This window comes from Tiliqua scincoides, chromosome 2, assembly GCF_035046505.1.
Source record: "Tiliqua scincoides isolate rTilSci1 chromosome 2, rTilSci1.hap2, whole genome shotgun sequence".
In the NCBI taxonomy this organism is placed as follows: domain Eukaryota; kingdom Metazoa; phylum Chordata; class Lepidosauria; order Squamata; family Scincidae; genus Tiliqua; species Tiliqua scincoides.
In genome coordinates, this window is record NC_089822.1 from 255,260,862 (window position 1) to 255,286,416 (window position 25,555).

The window sequence follows — 25,555 nt, forward strand, 5'->3', positions numbered from 1 at the left end:
TATTCATCTTAGTTGCTCTCTTTTGCACCTCTTCCATTTCCACTATGTCTTTTTTGAGATGCGGCGACCAGAACTAGACACAATACTCCAGGTGTGGCCTTACCATCGATTTGTACAATGGCATTATAATATTAGCTGTTTTGTTCCCAATACCTTTTCTAATGATCCCAAGCATAGAATTGGCCTTCTTCACTGCCGCCACACATTGGGTCGACACTTTCATCGATCCATCCATTTCATGTTGTTGAAGGGCTGTCTCTTCTCCAAGGGAATACCTTCTGGAACTGGGCTTTGGGGGCTGGGAATGACGGTAGAAGACAGGGAATTATCAAACTGATGGTTTTGACCATTTTAGTGCCTTGCCAATGTGCCATGAGATGAAAAAGGCTGGGCACACATGCAATGGATTGACTGCGGCACATGGGTTGACGGTGGCTGCATCTGCCGACACCTTACCACCGATATCACCTACCTAGTGCACTTTTAAAGTACAAAATGCACCCTTGGAATAAAAATGCATAACACCACTTGCTGCACTCTTCATTTTTGTCAAAAAAAACAAAGTCAAAGCATTTAAGATCACCTCTAATTTAAGGTTATACCTCTACATTGGTTTTGACTAAATTATAGGTTATCACACACATTGGCAACCTTCAGTCTCGAAAGACTATGGTATCGCACTCTGAAAGGTGGTTCTGGCACAGCGTCTAGTGTGGCTGAAAAGGCCAATCCAGGAGTGACAATCCCTTCCACACTGGGAGCAAGTGCAGTCTGTCCCTGGTCTGTCTCCCTGGCTATGGGCCTTCCTTCTTTGCCGCTTTGCCTCAGACTGTTGGCAAAGTGCCTCTTCAAACTGGGAAAAGCCATGCTGCCGAAACCTGGGTAAAGAAGGTATGGAGGATAGGCTGTTACCCATGCAGCAAATCCCCCCTCTCCACGTCGCTGAAATGGTCCAATGGAAAGGCAGAAGCCAATACGGTTGGTTCCAGCGGCTTCGCAGGAGTTGCCAGAACGTGACTGTGTTCAGCCATGAACTGCCTCAGGGACTCCCTGACTGAAATTGGGTACCAGCACCCCTTGTGATTCCATTTTGGTATAAAAGAAGGGAGATAGCAAAGAGAAAACAGAGATGAGGAACAAATGGAAAGTGACAGAGCGTCATGCAGATATCCTGTCATGTCCCCCTTCCCCCCAAAAAATATTAAGAGTGGTTGCCAAGTTGAACATGGGGATTTCAAGATCTGCCCTGGATATCTTATGAAGTGTGTCACTCATGTTGAAATTCCCATTTGGGGAAGGAAAGGGGAGATATAATCAGCAAAGAAGCCTAATGTAAAAGAGATATAAACATCTAAGAACAGCTGCAATAATTTCACTAAGTTTCAACATATACAAGCTGGTCCAGACACTGACATGTTCCCTGCTGCATGGTGGGCATCTGGGGTATGCACCTGCTCTTCTGGGGCTGGGTAGGAGCACTGGGCCAATAAGCACCTGAAGCAGGCTTCTGGGTTGCCGAGGCAGAGAGGTGAATCCCTTGTAACTCCAGCAGGGCTAGGAAAGACCCTTGTATGGGAAGATGGTGTCAGGCAGTGCTGGTGTGATGTAGGATTTAGAGTAGGGGTGCCCAAACCCTGTCCCTGGGGCCAATTGCAGCCCTCGAGGACTCCCAATCCGGCCCTCGGTGAGCCCCCAGTCTCCATTGAGCCTCTGGCCCTCCAGAGAGTTGCTGGAGCCCGTGCTGGCCTGATGCAACTTCTCCCAGTGTAACGGCCAACTGTTCAACCTCTCAGGTGAGCTGTGAGGCAAGGGCACCCTCCACAGCTTGCTGTTTCACATCTGCGATGCAGCAGCTGCAGCAAAGGAAAGGTTAGCCTTGCTTTGTGCAAGGCCTTTTATAGACCCTGAGCTATTGCAAGACATTGATTCATTCATTCATATAAGTTCCATCTCTAATATATTCATTTATGTAAATTTATTCAAATTTGGAAAGTATAATTCTTTTTTATCCTGGGCCCTGACACAGTGTCAGAGAGATCATGTGGCCCTCCTGCCAAAAAAGTTTGGACTCCCCTGGATTAGAGTGTTGGATTAGGGGAGGAAAGACTTGGGTTCAAATCCTTACTTGGTAATGAAACTCACTATATGGCCTCCCTCTCACACAGCCTAACCTACCTCACAGGGTAGTTGTGATGATAAAGTTTTTTTGGGGGGGAGAGACCCCCAAGCTCCTTGAAGGAAGGGTGGGATAAAAATAAACTATGTACCAATTACCTTGCTCTGTATATGCTGAAGAACCAGGGCTTGGTAGGAGAGTACATGCTTTGCATGCAGATCTATGGTTTAGTTCTCTGCACGTCTAGGTAGGATTGAGACAGAGCCGTCTGCCACCCTGGAAAGCTGCTGCCAGTCTGTTTGGACAAGAATGATCTAACTCAGTGAAAGGCAGCTCGATACGTTTTTCAGTCTGGCCACAGTCAGACCAGTAGATTTCCTTGGTGCTCTGTACTGTCTGCTGTAAGGATCTTGCACTGCATGAATAGGAAGGCATGGACTTGTACAAATTAAAGTTCTCCAAGAACATTCCTGCCTGCATTTTGGGGAAGGGGGAGCTTAGGTGGTGTGAGGTGCCTTGTGGACTGCTATCCTAGAATAACACTTTTTGAAGCAGCATGAGGAAGAGTGTAGTTTAAAAGCTGACCTACTGCATGGTTCCTAAGATCCCTTCTTGTGCAGTGGCCAAGAATGAGTGGTGAGTTAGAAAACTTCCCATCCACAGCTCATCTCTGGCACAAATCACTTTCCCAAAATGGGGAAGGTCTACTCTGCAGGGCTATTTGTAAGGATTACTGAAGATATGCATGTGGATTGGTTTTGCTCAATTCAAGTACCAGCACCATCTATTAGTAATAAAGCTGGTATTTCCTGGTCCTCTGATTCACTGCTCTCATCTGAGGTTAAGTTTGAAAAGGTGAAGGCAGCACCTGGTGCAACTGGAGCTCCCCCCTTCCCATCCTGGGCTAAGACAATGGCAAGAATTATCTCTAGTATGCCAAAGAGGGTGGAGGTAACTGTCCCATGGAGATAATAAGCATCTGAGACATACAATTGACTTAGTCCTGAAATTATTTAGCAAAGGTGTGTCTGCTCTGAAACACCCTGGAATTCCTTGTGGGGTGGTGGTATTCGTCTGATTAGACAAAAATCCCAAGGTACCAAGTTATTAGGCACCATTCTTGAAAGACTGTATTCTGGCAGCTGTGTCCACTATTCACTGTAATGCTGAATCCACAAGCTTGTTACAGAGCTTCTATAATATGCAGGGGTGCCCAAAGCCCGGCCCTGGGGCCACTTGCAGCCCTCGAGGACTCCCAATTCAGCCCTCAAGGAGCCCCCAGTTTCCAATGAGCCTCTGGCCCTCTTGGGACTTGCTAGAGCCCGTGCTGGCCTGATGCAGCTGCTCTCAGCGTGGATGGCCAACTGTTTGACCTCTTGTGTGAGCTGTGGGATGAGGGCTCCCTCCACTGCTTGCTGTTTCACATCTGTGATGCAGCAGTGGCAGCAAAGGAAAGGTTGGTCTTGCTTTGTGCAAGGCCTTGAGCTATTGAAAGACCTTCATTCATTCATGTAAGTTCCATCTCTAATATATTCATTTATGTAAATTTATTCAAATTTGAAATGTAAATTAACTCTTTTTTTCCTGGCCCCTGACACAGCATCAGAGAGATGATGTGGCCCTCCTGCCAAAAAGTTTGGACACCCCTGATGTGGAGGATGGAAAATGTAGATTGCCACACATACAGCACTTGTTGCTTTTGCTACACAAGTGGGACCTGCATCCACATGTTGCAGGTCACCAACAAGACACAGGAGAAGCTCTAAGAAGGTTTGAGCAGGCCTATTCCCTTCTGCGGCAAAGGGCAAACAAAATCCCTCCTCCAGACTGGAAAGTCCTTCAGTGTGCGTACTTGGAATTAGCTTGTCTTGGGTAGGCAATGCAGCTCTGACCTCATGTTCCACCAATAGTTTGCATGTTCACTGAGAGGGCGTAACCCAGGTTGTGTATTCCATGTGCCGGTGTGCCTGACACCTGTTCAAACCCAGGTAGAAACACAAGTCAGAAGGACAGTGCCAGCACTTTGCTTGAACCTATCCATTGGGTAAGTCCAGGCACCTGATCATGGCAGAGAAGTGGTTGTGGGGGCCATGCGGTGGTATTCCACCTTTGGATTAATCACTCAGAGACTCTCACACCATAAAACCCTCTAAGAGGGGGGCAGTCTTAGTGGGGGCGGGGGGAGGTGTGCCGGGGTGGGGGAGGGCAGAGCAAAGGAAGGGAGCGGGACTAGCTCTGCTCCACCAGATCCAGAACCCTACGTTAGGCCTCTTGGTCCAACATGGGGCTTCTTGACTCTGCACCAGCAAAATAGCCAGTGCAGACCTGAACAGCCCGATGCAACAGGAGCCATTTTGGTGCTGCTGCTTCACGGGGGAGTTCAGGAGTGGGCTGCCTGTTGCCTCATGAGGAATGTGATGCAGGGTGGGGAAGTTTGGTTCGAGGGCTATGTGTCAGGCTCTCCACATCACCACCTAGTGGGCTACAACAGCCTCAGTCGCACCTTCCTTGGGCAAACTTGTTGGTGAAGACATTTGATGTGTACCTAGGAAAGGTGAGCACTGTCTAAAACAGTGTTATAAGAGATGAGGCAGCAAACTGGTGCTAATTGGTCAGAGTGCTGTACACAGCTCTAAGCTGCAGAGGACGTAGGAGGAGACAACAGTCAAGGAAGCAGCATTACTAGGCAACCAGTGAATGTAGGCTGGAGTCCACGTGTGTCAGTATATTTCTGACCATGAAAGTTAAGGCTTTTGGATTACTTTTGAAGGGTTAAATGCAAGGGCACCAGAACAGGATTTGCATGTTCCCTGTTCAACTTGTATGTGAAAGATTGAGGTCTAATGCTACTAGACCTCAGTGAGAAAGATTTCCCTCCTGCTGCTCATTCCCACCCAAAAAAGAACTGCAATTTCCTAGGTATACCTTGGGTGGAAATCAAGATTCTGGCTGGACTTGAAATACCTATTATCCAGCAAAGGGCTCAGACGAACTACCTTTCTTCTTCCAGTAAACACGGATCAGGCTGAATGATTACTGGATAGTAGAAAGACCAGAAGCCACACAGACTGAAATAAGAAGTCAAAGCATGTTAAGAATCGACAAATGCCCGTGACAGTAAACTCAGTTTGGAATATGATGGCACAGAAGTTTCAATTTGATCCTTATTCTCACTGTAGATTAACGTTATGGATGAATCCAACTTTGAAGAGTAACAGGGGATCCTTTTTATGGCGGATTTGGACTGATAGGGAAGTTTTTACATTAGATCAACTTATTGATCAGGACCAGGAATTTTTTTCCTTTTGATAGACTCAGTGAACAGTATGACCTTCCAAAGTCTGCTAGTTGGCAATATTTACAATTGCAACACTTATTAAATTTCTAAGTTTGGTCCATTAGCACTATCTTCCTCACAAACCCCTCCATTTCTTGACATGCTTATATGGTCCATTGATAAGAAGAAGCCAGTAATATTTGTCTATAAATATCTAATGACCTGTACTAAGTTTGATACACATTTATTATGAACTAAATGGAATTCTGAACTGGAATGTTCTATCCTGGGTGAGCAATAGGATGTGGCACTTAAGAACATACTCGCAATATCTATGGATCTTAGATTCTGCCTAATAAAGGAAAAAATACTTTCTAGAATATATTGCACACGGCAGAGGTTATATTTAAAAGAATTTAGCAGTGAATCTAGATGCTGGCGATGTTAGAATCTGAATATAACACTTACTCATATGTTGTGGTCATGTCCTGTTATTGCAAGCTTTTGGGATGAGATAATTAATATTATAAAGATTGTGTTACAGCAACCTTAGATTTTCACAGATACGTATCCTTAATTATTTACCTGCTATTTGGAGACTTTCACCTGCACAATTCAAACAAACTCTCTGTGCCCTCATGGTAGCAAAAAAACTTCTATTACTTCATTGGAAGGAAGGATGCCCACCTACATACACCCAGGGGATGAATGATATTTTGCACCTATCAGTATTCGAGCAAACGGCATATCGGCGTCAGTTACGTATGGGCAATTTTGAGGGTGTCTGGAGGCCATTCCTTGATATAATAACATGAGCTGTATGAAGTGTGTTTATATGTAGATTAACTTTGGTTGTGTATAAATAAATATGTATTTTTTTCTTTTTTTAGTATGTAATAATTATGTATCCATGTAATGCTCTTTTATCTCCAGCAGCTCATGAACTGTTTTAGTAAGGCCTGCCAAGACTTTGGACTGACAATCAGCCTGAAGAAAACACAGGTCATGGTTCAGGATGTGGACTCACCTCCCTGCATTGCAATCTCTGTGCATGAGCTGGAGGTTGTCCATGACTTTGTGTACCTTGGCTCAACGATCTCTGACACACTTTCTCTGGATACCGAGCTAAACAAATGCATTGGTAAAGCAGCTACCACGTTTTCCAGACTCACGAAGAGAGTCTGGTCCAACAAGAAGTTGACGGAACATACCAAGATCCAGGTCTACAGAGCTTGTGTCCTGAGTACACTTCTGTACTGCTACGAGTCATGGACTCTTCGCTCACAACAGGAGAAGAAGCTGAACGCATTCCACATGCGCTGCCTCTGACGCATCCTTGGTATCACCTGGCAGGACAAAGTTCCAAACAACACAGTCCTGGAACAAGCTGGAATCCCCAGTGTGTATACACTGCTGAAACAGAGACGCCTGCGTTGGCTTGGTCATGTCTGAGAATGGGCGATGGTCGGATCCCAAAGGATCTCCTCTATGGAGAACTTGTACAGGGAAAGTGCCCTACGGGTAGATCACAGCTGCGCTACAAGGATATCTGCAAGAGGGATCTGAACTCAAAGCTTTTTTATTTCACAAACAGAAACACCAACAGTTAAAAAAAATTGAGAAAAAAACAGAAAACTATTTTGTTACGAAATACAAATCAAATGTGTAAAGCCGGTTCTTGATCAACTGAGGGCATCAGAACATCTTCCAGTTTACATTACTGCAGAAAACCTGCATTAAGGCAATTGTGATTCTCAAAACTAGAGTTTCTTGATCATAAGGCACAAGCACATTCATATCAACCTCTTTGGGCTTCTTCCCAGGTCACTCTATGAAAACGCCATCAATAACTGCATCTCTCTCTCTTATTTTTTAAAGTACATGAGAACTCCCCTCGTCTCCAGGTATAAACACATGGGAGAAAGCTCTTCTAGCATGCCAGTTAGAAGATTTTACCAGACTTTTCCTTAGTCTGAACATCAGTTTTAGTCTGAACATCAATTGTGTTGTCCTCTGAACACCTGCGTTTCATCCCCCTTGGTTCTCGTTGAAACTTAGGACTTAGAGCCCAATCCTGAGCTCTGCATGCCGGCTTACTTCTGGCGCGCACTGTTGCAAACGTGCTGGGAGGCAGAGTAGCGGAGAGGAAAGCAGGGATATAGGGGGAAGTGGAGAGGAGATATTCTGGGGAGGGGGGAGACGGGTGGAGGGCAGGGAGGTGGGAAGAGAGTGGGGGAGCCGTGCCAAGGGAGGGAGCAGAGAGGGAGGGTGGTAGGACCAGTGGAGCTTTGCTCCACCTGATCCGAAGCCTCTGCAGCGGACTGTCCGCCTGACATGGAAGCTTTTACTTCACCACCAAGCTTTTGGTCAGCAGTGAATCAAGTAGCCCCATTGTGGGGCTACTCCCTTTATCCATGGGAAGGGGACAAAAGTCCCCTTCTCCCAAGGTGCTGCCCGCAGCTGCCTTGGGCATGCAGGATATGGCAGCAGCCATTTATGGTGCCACTGCAGCCCTGCACCAGGCAGCTCAGGATTGGGCTGTTAATCCACTACAGATGTCTTTGCCTTGGTCCGAGTCCAATTTGTCTGCACACAGCAAATAATGAGTCAATTCTGCTCATTTCACTCCAAACTTTACTGGGCACAATAAGCCACCTAAGGGCCCAATCCTATTCAGTGTTCCAGGGCTGATGCAGCCATACCAACAGGGCATGTGCTACACCCTGTTGTGTGGTGGGAAGTCAGATGCCTCCTCAAGGCCAGTGAACGTTCTCCTACTTCAAGACTGCATGGGCACTGGCAAGTTGGATAGGACTGGGCCCTAAGTGGTTCTTAGGACACCTCCTTGTCCTTTGGCAACCAAAACAATCATGTAGATTTTGGTTGGTCATCATTTGCCACCAAAGATTCTCCATAAAAACAATTTCTTTTTCAATAGTCTGTGGTTTCATCTCACACTAAATGGCAACAAAAGCATTTCTTACACCAGGTTGCTCAGGAAGATGTGCTTTCTTGATGTTAAAGCTATGGGTTCACCACTACAAGAGAAATAATATAAGGCATCACAATGTAACTCTGCATGGACAAATCACTTCTGGTTTCATCAATTCCCTCTCTTTCACCAAATATTCTTTAGGTTTTCCTATTTTGGTTAAAGCTTCTTCTGCATAGGCTTAAGGAATTTGAACAATAATGCAGACTGCTTCTGACAGCTCGGTACTATCAGGTTACATAAGGAAAGAGCTCTTAGATTAGGCATCTAATTCAGCATCTCATGGTCGTCTGCTAGCTGCATTTGGGATACCCACAAGCAGGAGAGAAAGGTGTAAATTCCCTCCCATCGTTGCTCTCCTGCACCTGGGATTCAGACACATGCTGCACCTAAATTCAGAGGTAGTGCACAGCCCTCCCGACTAGAAGCCATTGATAATCCTGTCCTCCACGTATTTGTCCAGTTCACTTTGAAAGTCACCCAGCCTAGTGGCCACCACCACTCTGCATGCAATTCAGCACACCTTCCTGAGCATTTTGGGATAAGAAACACTTTGCCAAGGTTTGAAATCATACCATTTTCTGGGCCAGATGGTCTTAGACGTCTACAAGCACCACTTGCTGAAATGTACCTATTTCGGCAAGCGTGGCTCATAGACATCTAAGACCATCTGGCCCAGAAAATGGTATGACCTGGGTGCCCGCTGACAAAACAAGGTACCTGCTGACATTTCCTATTTCCAGTTCCCCTGAGCCAGCTCCCACACCAGCCCCAACCCCTGCCTCCTTATACCACAGTTTTCCCAAGCTAGATTGTCCTCTTCGCTGCTGCTGCTACTACGCCAATCCCCTTCAGGCTCAGCCTTCTCAAAAGCGTCCCCAAGAGGCCTATTCTCCCCCTTTCGAGAGTTCGTGCTTGTCCCAGGCCTTGTCTCAGGCCTGCCTGAGGAGATCTGCTTGGCCCCATCCCTACTTTTGAGCTGGCCCCACACGTCTGTATGGGTGGCTTCCCACTCAGCCCACTGACGTGGAGTGATCTCAAAGGGCTGGGGGCCATGGAACAAGACATCTCCTCCCACGATCATCGACACAAAAAGACTCTCCACGACTCCAACTTTTAATCTGATTGTTCGCCCTCTCCATCCAATGGGCAAACAAGCTACCGGGACAGTCAGCCTTCCTGACAGGAACTGTATTAAGAAAGTCTCCCCAGGGACCAGATCCGACGGGGATACTAAATCAGTGCGGACGATGGAGACAGTTGAGCCAGTACTCACCACCGCTACCACCTGCTGGTCCTTCACCATCACCGTTTCCCTAATGCCCGATATCGCTTCTTTCCCAACTTCACAGAATGCTGTTACTAAATAGACAGGCTTGGGGCAACTGGCCTTGAGGTGTCCAGTTTCCCGACATTTGTAGCAGACTTTGTCTTTGAGATTGGCGGAAACAGCCAAATTTGGAGCTCTTTTGTGCTCGGCGAACAGAGATCTTTTCTCCCTTTTGGAATGGGCTTCCTCCCACCCACCCTTCGGGGATCCCTTCCCGTCTCTCCTCAAATGGGGAGTTTTCCTCGCGGAGCCTTCCCAATTTGGCATCAGCTGATCTGCCATTCCAGCAGCCTGGAAAATATTCTGGGGGGCTTTGGCTTTCACTAAACTCCTTATATCCGGGGGCAGCTTCAAAAAGAACTGATCCAACGCTATTACAGCGAGCACCTTGTCCCTATTATCAGCTTTAGTACTATCCAACCACTTATTTAAGGCTTCCTCCAGCCTGGCCCCAAATTCAAGGAAAGATCTTCCTTCCTGAGGCTGCAAGGTATAAAATTCCTGACAGAAGTGATCCGGGCCCAAGTGAAAAGACTTCAGCACTGCCTCTTTAAAGACGTGATAAGGAACAGACCCGCTCTCAGGCAGGTTATGATAAAGCTCTGCTAACTCCCCCCTTAACAAGGGAGGCAGGTATATCATATACTCCTCCACAGCCACTTTCTGCTTCTGTGCAGCTCTCTCAAAGTTTGAGAGGAAGGCGGTGGGGCTTCCGCCGAGGGAAAAGGGAGTAAAAGATTTGAGGGCGTATTTATCGGGTTGTTTCTTTCTCAACTGCAGAAGTTCCCCTTCATATTTCTGCCATCGGACCTGAGCGGTGACCTGCTCCTCACACATTTCCCCCGGGGCTCGGAATGATTCCATCTCCTTTGGATTGCGGCCTTCTTGGGCATCGTGCTGGCACTGGATCTTCTTGGCTTCCACCTTTGCCGATTCCAGTTCTGGCCAGCTGGCATGCTGGATGAGAAGAATCCTCAAATCCTCCACACTGAGGCCTTCACTCCTGAGCCCCTTCTGTTGACAATGTTCAAGTAGTTTGGGCATGTCCATCTTCAAGTACTGGACAGCCAGGCTTCGTGCTCCAGCCTCACTGCAACTGACCTGAAAAAAGGAAAAACAAATTCTTTGCTCTGAAGAAATAAAAATGCAACTTTTCTTCCAGTTTGGAATATTTAGAAACATATCCGGATCTCTGCTTGTTCCTATACTGCTAGTAACACCATGTGAAGCAGAATGGGATTTAAATTATCTCCAGCTTCACGTATATGGAATGTAAACCCCTGTAAGATCAGTCGATCCCAGTGTCACAAGTACAGTCATTTTCCATGGGATTCTAGTATATGGTCACTGGCACTTGGTAGGTCTACCTCCTCTTCCCTGGCTACGTAGCTATGGCTACAACTCAGGCTGCAATCCCTTGCACACTTTCCCGGGAGGAAGCCCTGCTGAACTCACTGGGTGTAGCTCTGAACTCACTGGGCACTGCACTGCCAACCACATCTACCCAGTTCCCTAGAGAGAACCAAAATTATTTATCACCAGCAAAACCTCCATCATTACAAGGGGAATCTTGGAAGAATCCTGTTGTGTGCTGCACACATACATGTGGAGCCTAGTGCACAGACACACATTACATTTCTGAAGATCTGCTCCTGGTGTCCTAAGCGTGCAAATAAGGCCTGCTCCTCCATCTGTACTGCCCCATCCCAGGTTCTCTCTCTCAGTACTGCTAAAATGTGAATGCTGAGAGCTGGAATGAGATCGGGCTCTACTTCTTGCACTCTATGTCTATACTACTACTACTACTACTACTACTACTACTACTACTAATAATAATAATAATAATAATAATATTAAACAACTTTATTTATATCCCACCCTTCTCCCTAAAGGGACCCAGGGTGGTTAACAACATATAAAAAACACATTTAAAAACATAAATTAAAACAAATAGCAGATAAAAACATTAAAAACACATTAACAGAGACCTTAAAAAACAGTAGTGAGATTAAAAGACAGAATAAAAAGAGTACAAAAGAGCAAGTTACAGAGGAATCAGGCCTGTGAAAACTACAAAATGTGTAAAAAATGTTTAAAAGGCCAAAGAATCAGAAGGCTTGTGTAAACAGCAGTGTCTTCAGGCCTCGCCGGAAACTCTCAAGAGAGGGAGCCATTCTCAAGTCAAGGGGAAGGGAGTTCCATAATGTTGGTGCCACTACCGAGAAGGCCCTATTTCTTGCAGCCGTCCCCTGGACCTCCTTGGGTGGCAGCACTTGTAAAAAGGCTTTCTCTGATGACCTGAGAGGGCGAGCCGGATTGTACGGGAGTAGGCGGTCTCTAAGATATCCTGGCCCAGAGCAGTATATGGCTTTAAAGGTCAAAACCAGCACCTTGAATTGGGCCCGGAAACGAATGGGCAGCCAATGTAGCCCCTGGAGAAGTGGACTGACAGAGTCAAACCGCCTAGCTCCAGTGACCACATGGGCTGCCGCATTCTGTACTAATTGCAGTTTCCGAACCGTCTTCAGGGGCAGCCCCACATAAAGCGCGTTACAATAATCTAACCTTGATGTCACCGTGGCATGGATCACCGTGGCCAGGTCTGCACGATCCAAGTATGGCCGCAGCTGGCGCACCAGCCGAAGCTGAGCAAAGGCCCCCCTAGCCACAGCCGCCACCTGGGAATCCTTCAGAGGGAGTGCAACCCCATTCAGAGCAAGTCAATAATCCAGCACCTGCATCAAGGATTTCCGAACCAGGAGAGCCTCTGTCTTATCCGGATTTAATTTCAGCTTGTTAGCCCCCATCCAGATCCTTACTGCTTCCAGACAGTGCTCCAGGCCCTCAACCGCCACCCTGGAATCTGGAGGAAAGGAGAGATAGAGCTGGGTGTCATCAGCATATTGATGGCACCTCACTCCAAACCCCCGGATGACCTCTCCCAGCAGTTTCATGTAGATATTAAATAGCATGGGGGACAGAATTGAACCCTGCGGCACCCCGCACCTCAATGGCCAGGGTGTCGAATAGGCATCCCCCAGCACCACCATCTGGGACCAACCCTCCAAGTAGGAGCGGAACCACCGCAAAACAGTGCCTCCAACTCCCAACTTGGCCAGTCGGCCCAGAAGGATGCAATGGTCGATGGTATCGAAAGCCGCCGAGAGGTCCAGCAGGACCAACAGGGACGCACTCCCCCTGTCCAGTACCCGGCGTAGGTCATCCACCAAGGCGACCAAGGCAGTTTCCGTTCCGAAGCCCAGCCTGAAACCAGATTGAAAAGGATCCAGATAATCCGCTTCATCCAAGACCCTCTGGAGTTGGGTCGCCACCACCCGCTCAATTACCTTGCCCAGAAACGGGATGTTGGAGACTGGCCGGTAGTTATTCAACACAGTGGAATCCAGGGAGGGCTTTTTCAGGAGGGGGCGAACCACCGCCCGCTTCAAGGCGAGCGGCAACGTCCCCTCCACCAAGGAAGAATTGACCACCCTCCCCGTCCACTCAGCCAGTCCGTCCCCCCCCCGGGCAGCTCTAATCAGCCTAGCTGGGCAAGGGTCAAACAGGCAGGCAGACGGCCTCACACTCCAAAGGAGTCTGTCCACATCCTCAGGCTACTACCCTTTTCCCATTCTCTAGAAGTATTCCACATGCTCTCCTTGCCCCCAAGATCCTTGCCTCCAACCCCTGGATCTCTGTCTCCTCCCTCTAAATATTTTTCTAGCTCCCTCTACACCAGTGTTTCTCAAACTGTGGGTTGGGACCCACTAGGTGGGTCACAAGCCAATTTCAGGTGGGTCCCCATTCATTTCAATTTAAAAAATATATAAGATTTTATGCTACCATGGTACATGACTGCATTTGGGGAAATGTTACAGACCTGTACTTTGAACAGGCTACTATGTATATGCTTTTAACCATAATAGCCAATGGGGCTTACTCCTGGGTAAGTGGGGGGAGGATTGCAGCCTAACAGCCCAATCCTATGCATGTCTACTCAGAAGTAAGTTCCATTAGATTCAATGGGGCTTACTCCCAGGAAAGCGTGGATAGGATTGGGCTGTAAGATTGTTAGAAAATTTTCCCTCTTGATGATGTCACTTCTGGCGAGTCCCGACAGATTCTCATTCTAAAAAGTGGGTCCCAGTGCTAAGCATTTGAGAACCACTGCTCTACACCAAGAGCCACACATTACCTTTGCAGGAATGAATGGAATCCCCTCCTGACAACAAACAAGTAAAGGAATGCACCTTGGGGCACCATTCAGATAGGAACTGAACCCATTTTCTGGGCCTGGTGACTCCAGTTTTAGAATCAAGTCTTCATCTCCATTACCTGTCCAGAGTTCTGTTTCTTGATGTGTGACAAAAGAGGAGGGTGGGAATGCTGGGAATAGGCTCTTGCAGGCAGGCAGAGAGAGAGAGAGAGAGAGAGAGACAGACAGACAGACAGACAGACAGACAGACAGACAGACAGACAGACACTCATCCTTCCAACCTTGTGCTCTTGGGAAGCCTCCTCCATAGGAAGCACAGTGTGAGCTCGGTGCTCCTTGGATCTGTCACACACCACACAGATGGGGGCTCGATCATCCTCACAGTAGAGTTTCAGGGGCTCCTGGTGCTTCTCGCACATGCGCCACTTCCCCTCAGCCTTTTCTCCCATCTGAAGTTTCTTGACCAGTTCAACAACATTTGCCAGCTGTCTATTTGGCCTGACACTCCTTCGCTGATCCTTCTCTCTACACTGAGGGCAGGCCGCTGCCATGCCAAACCCTTTCCAGTGCTGAGTGAGGCAGGCTCTGCAGAAATTGTGCCCACAGTCTAGGATCACCGGATCTTTGAAATACTCTAGGCAGATGGGACAGGTGGTTTCCTCACAGAGCTCCTTGATGGGACACCCATTGGCCATGGCTGCTTCTCCCTGAAGTGTGACAACAAAAGCCTCAGGTTGTTCCCAGTTCCTCTCCTGGAACTGCTTCAGGACCATGGATGAGCCTCACAAAGAAGGAATCTGCAGCATAACAAAACAAGACAGGAGCCAATTAATTGTTTCTAAAAGAAATATTGGTGTAGACATTGCCTACTTGGGAGAGCATTTTTGATAAAGAAACTGAATACAGGAAGGCAGCAGGTATGTTGTTACCACAAGAGAGACAACAACATAAGAAGAGCCCCGATGGATCAGGCCAAAGGCCCATCTAGTCCAGCTTCCTGTAACTCATACTAGCCCACCAGATGGGCCAGGTACAACAGCACAACCACACAAACCCTCCTCCTTCCATGTTGTTATGTCCAAATTCAACATGTTGATCAGAATATCACCATTCTTGGTTATATATCCAGATGTCTGAAGACTCAAAACCACTGATTTTTCACCCACATGCAGAAATTTGGCTGCTGTGATTTTGCTGTCCTTGCAGTTTTGTGCCTCTCTACACATCCTCTTAGCCCAAACCGTCATCTAGCTGCTGGTGGTTCAGCTATGGTTTCTCTTTGTCCTGGTTACCACTTTCCCCAGGCCTTGTTGTTCATTTGGGCCTTTCTGTGATGGTTAAATTCAGCCATGCTCACATTCACGCACAAGCATGCATACATGAGCATATGCACACGCAATATTGGCATTTGGGGTTATGCTCAGACACCTGTGACATCAGTGTTTGCTTCATATATTTTCTCTGAATTTTTGGTTCTAATTCTGTTATCAATGCAGACCCCTGAATTTCAATTCAGGTCATGTATTGTATTAGAAAATAACAGAAGTGCATTATGCATTATGAGTGCAAATGCCATTGACCAAAGTTTCTGGTAGGCCTTAGGACCTAACAATGTACACAAATCAGAACAATCTGGACTCATATCAAAGAATACCCTTTTTAATTCCCCTTTAAAAAATTACAGTATTTCAAGTGTCAAACACTTGACCACTCCATGCAAATCAGACCCAACACGCTACAAACTGCATGTGATGATGCTTGGAATACACAGTTGTAGGTGTCTGAGGACCCAATCCTATCCAACTTTTTTGTGCTGATGCAGCCGCAATGCAGCCCTGAAGTAAGGGAACAAACATTCCCTTACGTTGAGGAGGCCTCCATGACTGCATCCCCATTGCAGGTGCCCCATTGGTACAGATGCATCAGCACTGGAAAATTGGATAGGATTTGGCCCTTACACAAGCAGTCAAGCAAAATTCAGTAGAGAAATACTTGCACTTTGCGTACTCTCTGAGGCATCTGGTGGACCACTGTGAGATACAGGAAGTCAGACTAAATGGGCCTTTGGCCTGATCCAGCAGGGCTCTTACGTTCAACTTACAACCAGGGTTCCTGATAGGCAAGATCTTGTTAACACATGTGTGCAACTTGTGTTTCTCAAAACATGTGTCTAAGAATCTTTTACCTTTGGTCATGGTGCAACCATTTTTGGAATTGGTAGAATGAAGAGGAAAGAGGAAGCAGAGAGTGACACAAAAGTCCAAGCATTGGGGGGGGGGGGGTGTCAGGAAACACTCAATGAGAAAGAAAAACCAGGGTGACATCAAAAGGAGGGGATGCTACCTGCTCTGGAAGCCAGCTGCTCTTCACCTCCAAGAGAGACAAAGAAGTTGATTAAAATAAGCACTGTTTGCATCTCTGCTCACATTCCTGACTCTTGGGGGAGGGAAACATTTAAAGAGGATGCTCCTCTGCAAGAAATTCCATGGGGTGGGGTGTTTCGCTGATGTGCTAACTCAAACCAGTTTTAACTGGATAAGAATAATAGGATCCTTTCTGGGGGAGGAAGTTTGGAAAAGTTTCAGAGCCCATCTCCTTTCTCCCAAGATAACACTGCCACTTTGACCAAATGGTGCTAGCAAAGAAGGCAGGCAGTGTTTCCTGCTGGGAGGATCTCAAGGACAAAAGGCCCTGCATATCTCAGAATTCGTGTCTTCCTCTGCCTCTGCTGTTATCACTGGAAACTGGCTATAGCTTTAACCCTTTCAGCTTGCTCAGCCTGCATGCATGTTAAGAGAGGTTGGTCTGGGGGCATTTACTTCCAATAATAACATACACCTCTTTGCACAATAGGAATTCTATTCAACATTTCACACTTTCATCACAGCAGGAACACTTTAAAAAGGACATTCTTACCATTGCTAAATCTTTTCTATCAACACATGGGCAGCTTCCAAGCAGCACAGACCAGCAATGTGGCCCTATCTATAGATGCCTACTCAACAGGGAAGTTCCACTTAACCCAATAAGGCTTACTTCCAAGTGAACCTGTACAGAATAAGGCTGTTAGCCTTAACCTCAGAAGATGGATAACCAGTGAACATTATCAAAACAATTCTTAAAGATCCATGCTCAGCCAAAGCTGATGTGTGTCCCTTTAAATGGGAATCCTATGGAGTTCAGTGGGACTTGATCCAAGAATAAGGGCAGCAAGCACTGTAGCCCTTGTGCATAACAATCGCAAATTCAGAAGGGTCCCAAAATCAGTCCCTCTCCCCTCACCAGTGAAGGACAAAGGAGCAGAAATAAAAATATTTCCAAAGAGCTCATCAATCAAACCAAACTACTCCGAAACCACAAATGACCCGTTCACCGCACCGCCCCCCCGCCTGGGTTCAGCTTTCGCTAGGGCTTGTGTGCAGACGGAGCAACGCAGGGGTCAGCCTCCGGGGGCTTCGCCTGACCCAATCAAGGACCGCACTTTTCCTTGCAAAAGGGCTGACTAGATGATTTCTGCAGCCAGCCAGAAATGGGGGGGGGGGGGTGATGCCGAAAAGAGTCTAACTCCTGGCATCACTCTTTGCAATGCACACAACCCAGTGCGTGTCTCACATCTGATGTATCACACACACCCCATCCTTTGCAAAGTGTGGGGAGATGCAAGCCGGCCTCTGCCCCCTACCTGCTCAGAGTGGCCCCAGGTGATCTCCCACCTGGCCCGTCCAGGAGCAAAGCAGAGACAAAGAATGAATGAAGGTTCGAATTGCTATAGTAGGGGGCGGGGAGTCCTCGTCTGTGATTGGCCTCGGCGTACAGCCCCCGTTTTCTGCGTCCAATCAGGAAGAGAGGCTGGGAGTGGGCCACCTCCTCTCAGTCCCCTCCTCTGCTCTCCACCTGGGGCAAGGGAGAGGGGCTCCCCAGGGGGATCAGGGGCAGGCGCTGCACTAGCAGATCTTTGAACTCCCCCTTTTTGCTGTGCTGTGCACCTTCCGCTCCCCAGAAGCTGCACAGGAGGCAGCAATCCTGGTTGCAGGCACAGCCTCTGGGGCTGCCTCCCCACACATGGCATCCTGTGGGGCTGGTCGTGTTGCTTGCAGGATCATCAGCCCCAAATTCCTCGGAAAGGAAACGTGACCCAACACAATGCCGCTAACATGAAGCATCAGGAACCTTCCAAATACACGTTAAGTCTTGAGACTGTCGGAGGTGCTTGCCATCATGCAGATAGGAATGAGATGACCTTGACCATTGGCTACTGTTGTTATCAGTCTTTATACCGCCCCCAGGGCAATTGGGACAACTAGGAGGCAACTTGGGTTCCCCTTCTAGCTTTACTAGGATTAACTAGGGCACTCACTGCAGCACATGCCGGAAGACCAGAGTCCAGACCCCCCTTCTCAACTAAGGGGTTAAGTCTCCCCCCCCCCCCCGGTCTTCTTCGTGGCTTTCCGCCTGCCAGCTCTTGGCTGGGCATCTGACACCGTGAACTGGCTTCCGAGCAGCCCCTGTACCCGGGGGGGGGGGCACAGAATTCACCTGCGGAACGGGCTGCCACTTGACAGCTTAGGTGACTGGAATGGGACCGGATAAAGTGCCAAATCAGTGGCGTCGCTCGGGGGGAACGGGGGAGTCACTGCCCAGTCTCCACTCTTGGGGGGCAGCCTGGTGCGGCGCCCCCCCCGCCGGCTGGTCTACTGGTAGGCTCTGTTCCCCCTCTTTCCTCCGACTCCAGGTGCCCGAGTGCGGGGATCGAGGGCGCCCTGCTGGCTCCTGTGCTGCCCCTGCCTGTCTACAGGGGCTGGCAGGGCGCAGCAGCTCTTGCGTGGCCAGGGGGGAAGCTGACCGCTCTGGCCGGCTCCTGCCTCCCCCTCCCGGCTTGCAGACTGGAGGCGAGGAGGCGCCCGAGGACTGCCTGGGGTCAGGAGGACCAGCCCAGGCTGGGATTAAGAGGCCAGGCTGCAGTCCGAGGCATGTCTACTTGCCTAGATTCTAGGTAATGGGGCTTACTCCCAGGTAAGCATGGACAGGACTGCAGCCTTGGAGCCCCACCTGAGGCATGTCTACTCAGAAGTGTGTAGTAGTAAATGTGGATCGGTTTGCAGGCCAGGCCATCGCTGCCTCCAGAGCCTTCCGCTCCCCGGGAGAGCACGACTTGCAAGGCGGCACTGCAGGCACGTTACTCCGGCCCCTTCCCTCCCGACTGCTGCAGGAGAAACCCTGACTGGGGCAATGGCTGCCTCCAGCACACTCTCTCTCCCCACCGTCCTCCCCTTGCACCTCCATCTCCTCCTCAGCTGCTTCCCTTGGGGGGAGGGTCTCTCCTTCCAGCTCCCCTCCCTTGGGAAACAGAGCCATGCCAGAGGTCTGCTGGGGGCAGCCTGCGGTGGATAGTGGCAGGGGTGGGTGGGCAGAATGGGGCAGGGAGTGGGAGGAACAGGGGAAGGTGGCAGGTTGGAGGTGGAATGAGTGAAGATCTTGGTGGCACTGGAGTCCGCCCTGTTCCAAACCCTGTTCCCTATCTCCTTCCTGGTCCCTGACTCCCCTTGGACTTGCACCAGCAAAATAACTGGGGCGGATCTGCAGATGCCCATTGGGCCAGTGGCTCCTTCCTGAGATCTGAGGATGCCCACTGGGCCAGTGGCTGATCTCAGGATGCCCATTGGGCCAGTGGTTCCCTTCCAGGATGCCCACTGGGGCTTGCCCAAGGGTAAGGCAACAATAGTGCCCTTATGTGGAGGCCTCTGGACTGCCCCTCTCCCTGGGATGCAGTGTGCACTCCATTGGCATGGCTACGTCATGGGGGGGGGGGGTTAGTTAGGATTGGACTGAATCCAGAAAGAATCAGTCCCCTGATTGTGGAATCAGTTAAGAGTGATCATTCAATGGGAGGGCCGAGCTCTGCTGCCACAGTGATTTCATGGTCTGTCAAGGGGGTCACTGTGCACCAAAAGCTATAGGCCAGTGTTTCTCAAACTGTGGCTTGGGACCCACCAGGTGGGTTGCAAGCCAATTTCAGGTGGATCCCCATTCATTTCAATATTTTATTTTTAATACATTAGACTTGATGCCACCATGGTATGTGACTGCATTTGGGCAAATGCAACACATCTGTACTTTTAACAGGCTACTATGTATACGCTTTTAACAACGACAGTAAATGGAACTTACTCCTGGGTAAGTATGGGTAGGATTGCAGCCTAGGATTGTTAAAAATTTTCCTGCTTGATGATGTCACTTGACACAGTCATGACATCACTTTCAGTGGGTCCCGACAGATTCTCATTCTAAAAAGTGGGTGCTGGTGCGAAAAGTTTGAGAACCACTGCTATAGGCAGCTGTAGTTCAACCACAGCCTTTGCAGCACTCAGAACTTTTCTTAAGAACATAAGAACAGCCCCACTGGATCAGGCCATAGGCCCATCTAGTCCAGCTTCCTGTATCTCACAGTGGCCCACCAAATGCCCCAGGGAGCACACCAGAGTGTGCAGAGACCTCATCCTGGTGCCCTCCCCTGCATCTGGCATTCTGACAAAACCCATTTCTAAAATCAGGAGATTGCGCATACACATGATGGCTTGTACCCCGTAATGGATTTTTCCTCCAGAAACTTGTCCAATCCCCTTTTAAAGGCATCTAGGCTAGACGCCAGCACCACATTTAGGAATGGGTTAAGTCAGAATGCCAGATGTAGGGGAGAGCACCAGGACGAGGTCTCTTGTTATCTGGTGTGCTCCCTGGGGCATTTGGTGGGCCGCTGTGAGATACAGGAAGCTGGACTAGATGGGCCTATGGCCTGATCCAGTGGGGCTGTTCTTATGTTCTTATGTTCTTATCCTTTGGCAAGGAGTTCCACAGACTGACCACACGCTGAGTAAAGAAATATTTTCTTTTGTCTGTCCTAACCCGCCCAACACTCAATTTTAGTGGATGTCCCCTGGTTCTGGTATTATGTGAGAGTGTAAAGAGCATCTCCCTATCCACTCTGTCCATCCCCTGCATAATTTTGTATGTCTCAATCATGTCCCCCCTCAGGCGTCTCTTTTCTAGGCTGAAGAGGCCCAAACGCCGTAGCCTTTCCTCATAAGGAAGGTGCCTTCCTCCTTTTCCTTCTCTCTCTCCTCCCATTTCTACTACTGCAAACCCCCCACCCCATTTTTTAGTCCCAGTTCCCCAGCCCCAGTAACCCTCCTGACTTCCCAACATTGTTTTCCTTCCTTCTTCTCCCCTTGCTTGTGCCATCATGCACCTCCTTTCCTTTGTATGGTGGTTTTTCCCTCTCCCCCCTTTCTTTGTACATAACAAATGCTTACATTTAAGGCCTAGTCCAGAGACTCCCAAACTGTGAGCTTTGGCTCCCTGGGGAGCTGTCAAAACCAGCCAGGGGAACCACGGAATCCTCACGGAAAAACCTACTGCCCTATATAATGTCTAGGATTGTAGCCCTAATAGGGAGCCATTGCCAATGGCCCAATAAGTCAAGGGAGCTGCCAGTCAAAAAAGTTTGAGAACCACTGGCCTAGTTCTATGAATGGCAATGGGAACTGTGTTGCTTTTTGTTTTTTATTTCACCTTCCCTATAGTAGGAAAAATATCCCAGTGATAAAGTTCTTGCATGCTCACGCTCACCTCCCAATCCCTTCCTCACTATGCCTAAGGTTACCATACGTTCCGGTTTGACCAGGATTGTCCCAGTGTAGCAATGTTATCCTGATGCCCACTCAGTTTGAAATTTTGTGCTGGTTTCTGGGCTGGGGCTGCTGGCTGACTGGGTGGGCCACCAATCCTGCCATGGAGCTACACTCAGTGGGTTAGGTGCCACAACCAGCTGTGGGAAGACTGCCCTGGAGGTGAGGCACCATAGGACAATTCGGCACTACTGCCAGAGCTTCTGGACAGCCGGCCAATGCACTGCCCATCTGGGTCTAGGGCTGGCACTAGGTCTCATGAGAACAAATCCTGACCCAGAGATGGGCCAGTGCAAGTCCATTGTCGTCACAAAAGTTCTTTAAAGCACTTTCGTGCGGATGTAAGGGGAAATCAGCTGGCACACAGACATGCACGAGCCTCCCCGCGCCAACACAGGCCCCAGGAGAGGTGAGTTTGCGCTGGCCAAGCTTGGCTGGCACAAAGGTCTGGGGGGGGCGCATGGGGAGGGCAGGGAAGAGGCAACAGGGAGGCATTTCGGGGTGGGGGCAGGCAGGAAGCAGGAGATGGGGCCAGGACCTGGCCCTCATGCTGGATCCTGACCGCAGTCCCGAGCAGTCCTGGGCTGCTTGGGTTTCCGCCACCTTGTCAGGTGGCACAGATACAGGTAGACCCACTGGGGCTGCTGCATCTTTCCCTGGGGTAAGGGGAAAAGTTTCCCCTTGCCTTGGGCCAAGCCTCAGCCAGCCCCAAACTTGCGCTGGATACAGCTCAGGCACACTAGCCTGCCTGTCCCAGCACAAGATAGGATTGGGCTGCCCATTTCTTCTTACAAACAACACAGCTGTGGATTTTATAAGTTTATTAACATGGAATAAATGTTTCGGTTATACAGAACATACTTGAACAGAATTACAGGCTGCAGTCAAAAGCATTGCAGCAGTTCAAACTATAAAGCTAACTGCTGTATTAAATCTTACTTCACTACCACCACATTATAAGACACTACCACATTATAAGACCATAAGAGCTTTGCTAGATCAAGCCAAGGCCCCATGTAGTCCAGCTTCCTGTATCTCACAGTAGTCCACCAAATGCCTCTGGGAACACACAGAGAACAAGATAGCTGTATCCTGTTGCTACTCCCTTACATCTGGCATTCAGAGACAGGCTTCCTCTAAAATCCAGAGGTGACATACAGTCATCATTATTTGTAACCTATAATGGAGTTTTCTTCCATAAATCTGTCTATTCTAAATGTGGCTTTGCCATTGATGTGTGCAATGGCATGATCATCTTGGCAGTTTTATTCTTAATCCCCTTTTTAATTATCCTGAGCATGGAATTGGCCTTCTTCACAGCTGCTGCACACTGGGTCAACACTTTCATTGAGCTGTCCATCCCACCCCCCAAGATCAATCTCATCATCAGTCAAAGATAGCTCAGAACCCACCAGCACACATGTGAAAGATTCATTTGCCCCAATGTGCATCACTTTAAACGTACTTCATGAAGTGCATCTGCCATTCAGCCACCCATTCTCCCAGTCTAGAGCGATCCTTCTGGAGCTCTTCCAATCCATTCTCAACACCCGGAAAAGTGTCATGCGCTTCACAAAGTTAGCCACCTCTCTGTGTGCAGTATAGGGGTGCCCCGGTTTCCACAGAGGTTTTATTTTGGAAACCACCCGTGGATAGTGGAAACCGCAGATATGTGGGATACCCCACCCTGCACCCTGAACCTTCTAGAGGCGAGGGGAGCTGTCCACCCACAGCCTCTGTGGGGCTCGGAGTGGCTGTTCAGGCAGCAATTACGGCACCTCTTGTGGCAATGAATTCCACATGCTCAGGATGTGCCATGTGAAGAAGCATCCCTTTCAGTCAATTCTAAGTCTCCTACAAATCTGTTTCAGAGGATGACCCCAGTGTTAATTTTGAAAGGGAGGAGAAAGTGGGTCATAACCCACTTTTAATTGTAGTTGCAGTTGCACAACATTGAATTAATCAATGTAATAATTTAGTTAGGAAAATGTTTTTTAAAAATATAGTCTTTATCATTGTACTACCATGCAATCATGTATTTTAAAAAGGCAGAAATCTGTGTTTTAGGGGCCTCTGCCACTGTCATTTGGCACATTCATGAGTCCCACACCCAGTGAAGTACAGACCAGGGACAGGGCTTTGTGAATCACATCACTGAAACCTTTCACCTCTAATCACCTGTTGAATCACCTGTTGAAGTGGCAGCAACGCAACTTTAGAGATCCCCATTGTCAGGCTTCTATCTTATGTCCCAAAGGTGTGACAGATGTTGTGATGGCACTTCCAACGGAAGCATCGTATGGGCACTTCCCTTATGAGGAAAGGCTGCAGCATTTGAAGCTCTTCAGTCCAGAAAAGAGGCGCCTGAGGGGGGACATGATCAAGACATACAAAATTATGCAGGGGATGGATAGAGTGGCTAGAGGGACGCTCTTTTCCCTCTCACTCAACACCAGAACCAGGGGAGATATGCTAAAATTGAGCATTAGGAAGGTCAGGACAGACAAAAGAAAATATTTATTTACCCAGCATGTAGTTAGTCTGTGGAACTCTTTGCCACAGGAAGTAGTGCTGACATCTTGCCTAGATGCCTTTAAGAGGGGATTGGACAGATTTCTGGAGGAAAACTTCATCACCGGTCACAAGCCATGATGGGTATGTACAGTCTGAGATTAGCTGGTCACTCATGAGGAATTTTTTTTCTGTCATCTGAATTGGCCATGGATGGAAATTTTTTTCACCTACCCCAGACTGGCGAGGAAGGGAAAGTATGTTCAGTGGGTTTCATGCGTTAAAAATTGATCACTGTGGGGTCTTCATTGGGGAGTGTGAGGATAAACAGAATGTCAGACGCAAGCGAGTGGAAGTGAGATGCAGGTATCTTGTGGTCTTGGGTGTGCTCCCTGAGGTATCTGATGGGCTGCTGTGAGATACAGGAAGCTGGACTAGATGGGCCTTGGGCCTGATCCAGCAAGATTCTTCTTATGTATGTTATGCCCCCTAACACCAAAATTGAAAGAAACAAAAAGATTTCTACCCCTGCTTAAAGATGGTTAAGCCTTACACTGTGGCGGAAGCTTTCACAACACCAAATGTTTACATGGTTTCTCTCCAGTGTAAATTTGTTTATGAGATGTGAGAGATGAGGGGTCACCAAAGGTCTTTCTACACTCAGAATACTTATATAGTTTTTCTGTTGAGTGCATTCTTGTATGTTTTGAATGGCATCTTCTTATCCTTTAGCGTTTGTCCGGCATGGAGGCGGGGTCGGTTATTTTGGATCGGAGTTGCCATTTCTCTCAATTGAAGGCAGTGGCGTAGCTGGAGGGGGGCGGCACACTCAGTCCAGCAGGGAGGCTCAGCGGGGCGGGCAAGTGGCCCCTCCCTTCCCGGCAAGGGGAGCAAAATGGAGCCATATGGCTCCATTTTGCTCCTCCCGCCAGGAAGGGAGAGGCCGCTTGCCCGCCCCACTGAGCCTCCACACCAGACTGAGCGCGCTGCCCCCTCTAGCTATACCACCGATTGTAGGCTTGTTCTGGATGTAGACGAGCCATTTTCATGTCGCTGTGCAGCATGTCAAGCCAGCAGTGCTTCGGTCGGCCCTTTGGTTGTTTGCCATTGACCTCCAATTGAAGGCCCTTCTGCACCAGCGTATCACTGTTGGTGTGCAGATCATGGCTGTAACACTGAAGCCAGGCTTCTCTCAACTTGTTAGCGATTGGAGTGATGCCGTACCACTGCCGGATGTCATCATTGCGCACATGGTCAAAACGAGTGATACCACTGATGCTTCGTCACACCGAGCGTCGCACATGCTCTTCTGCCACACTTCTTTAACCATCATTACAACGGGCAGTTGGATGCATGTGACAAGTTCGGTCTCCTACACTCGTATACGCTACCACTTGATGCGTGTAATTCCAGTATGCTCTTCGCGTT

At 48.6% G+C, this 25,555-nt stretch overlaps 1 protein-coding gene across 1 annotated transcript in view; it reads right to left on the reverse strand.

Annotated features, from left to right (window-relative positions):
• Positions 1-24,030: 24,030 nt before the first annotated feature.
• The window catches only part of LOC136641548 (zinc finger protein 91-like), a 543,065-nt gene continuing 541,540 nt past the window's right edge, over positions 24,031-25,555 (reverse strand). The window contains exon 2 of the mRNA XM_066617432.1: positions 24,031-24,775. Coding sequence (XP_066473529.1) covers positions 24,697-24,775 — 79 coding nt within the window. The 3' untranslated portion in view covers positions 24,031-24,696. The remainder of the gene's footprint in view (positions 24,776-25,555) is intronic.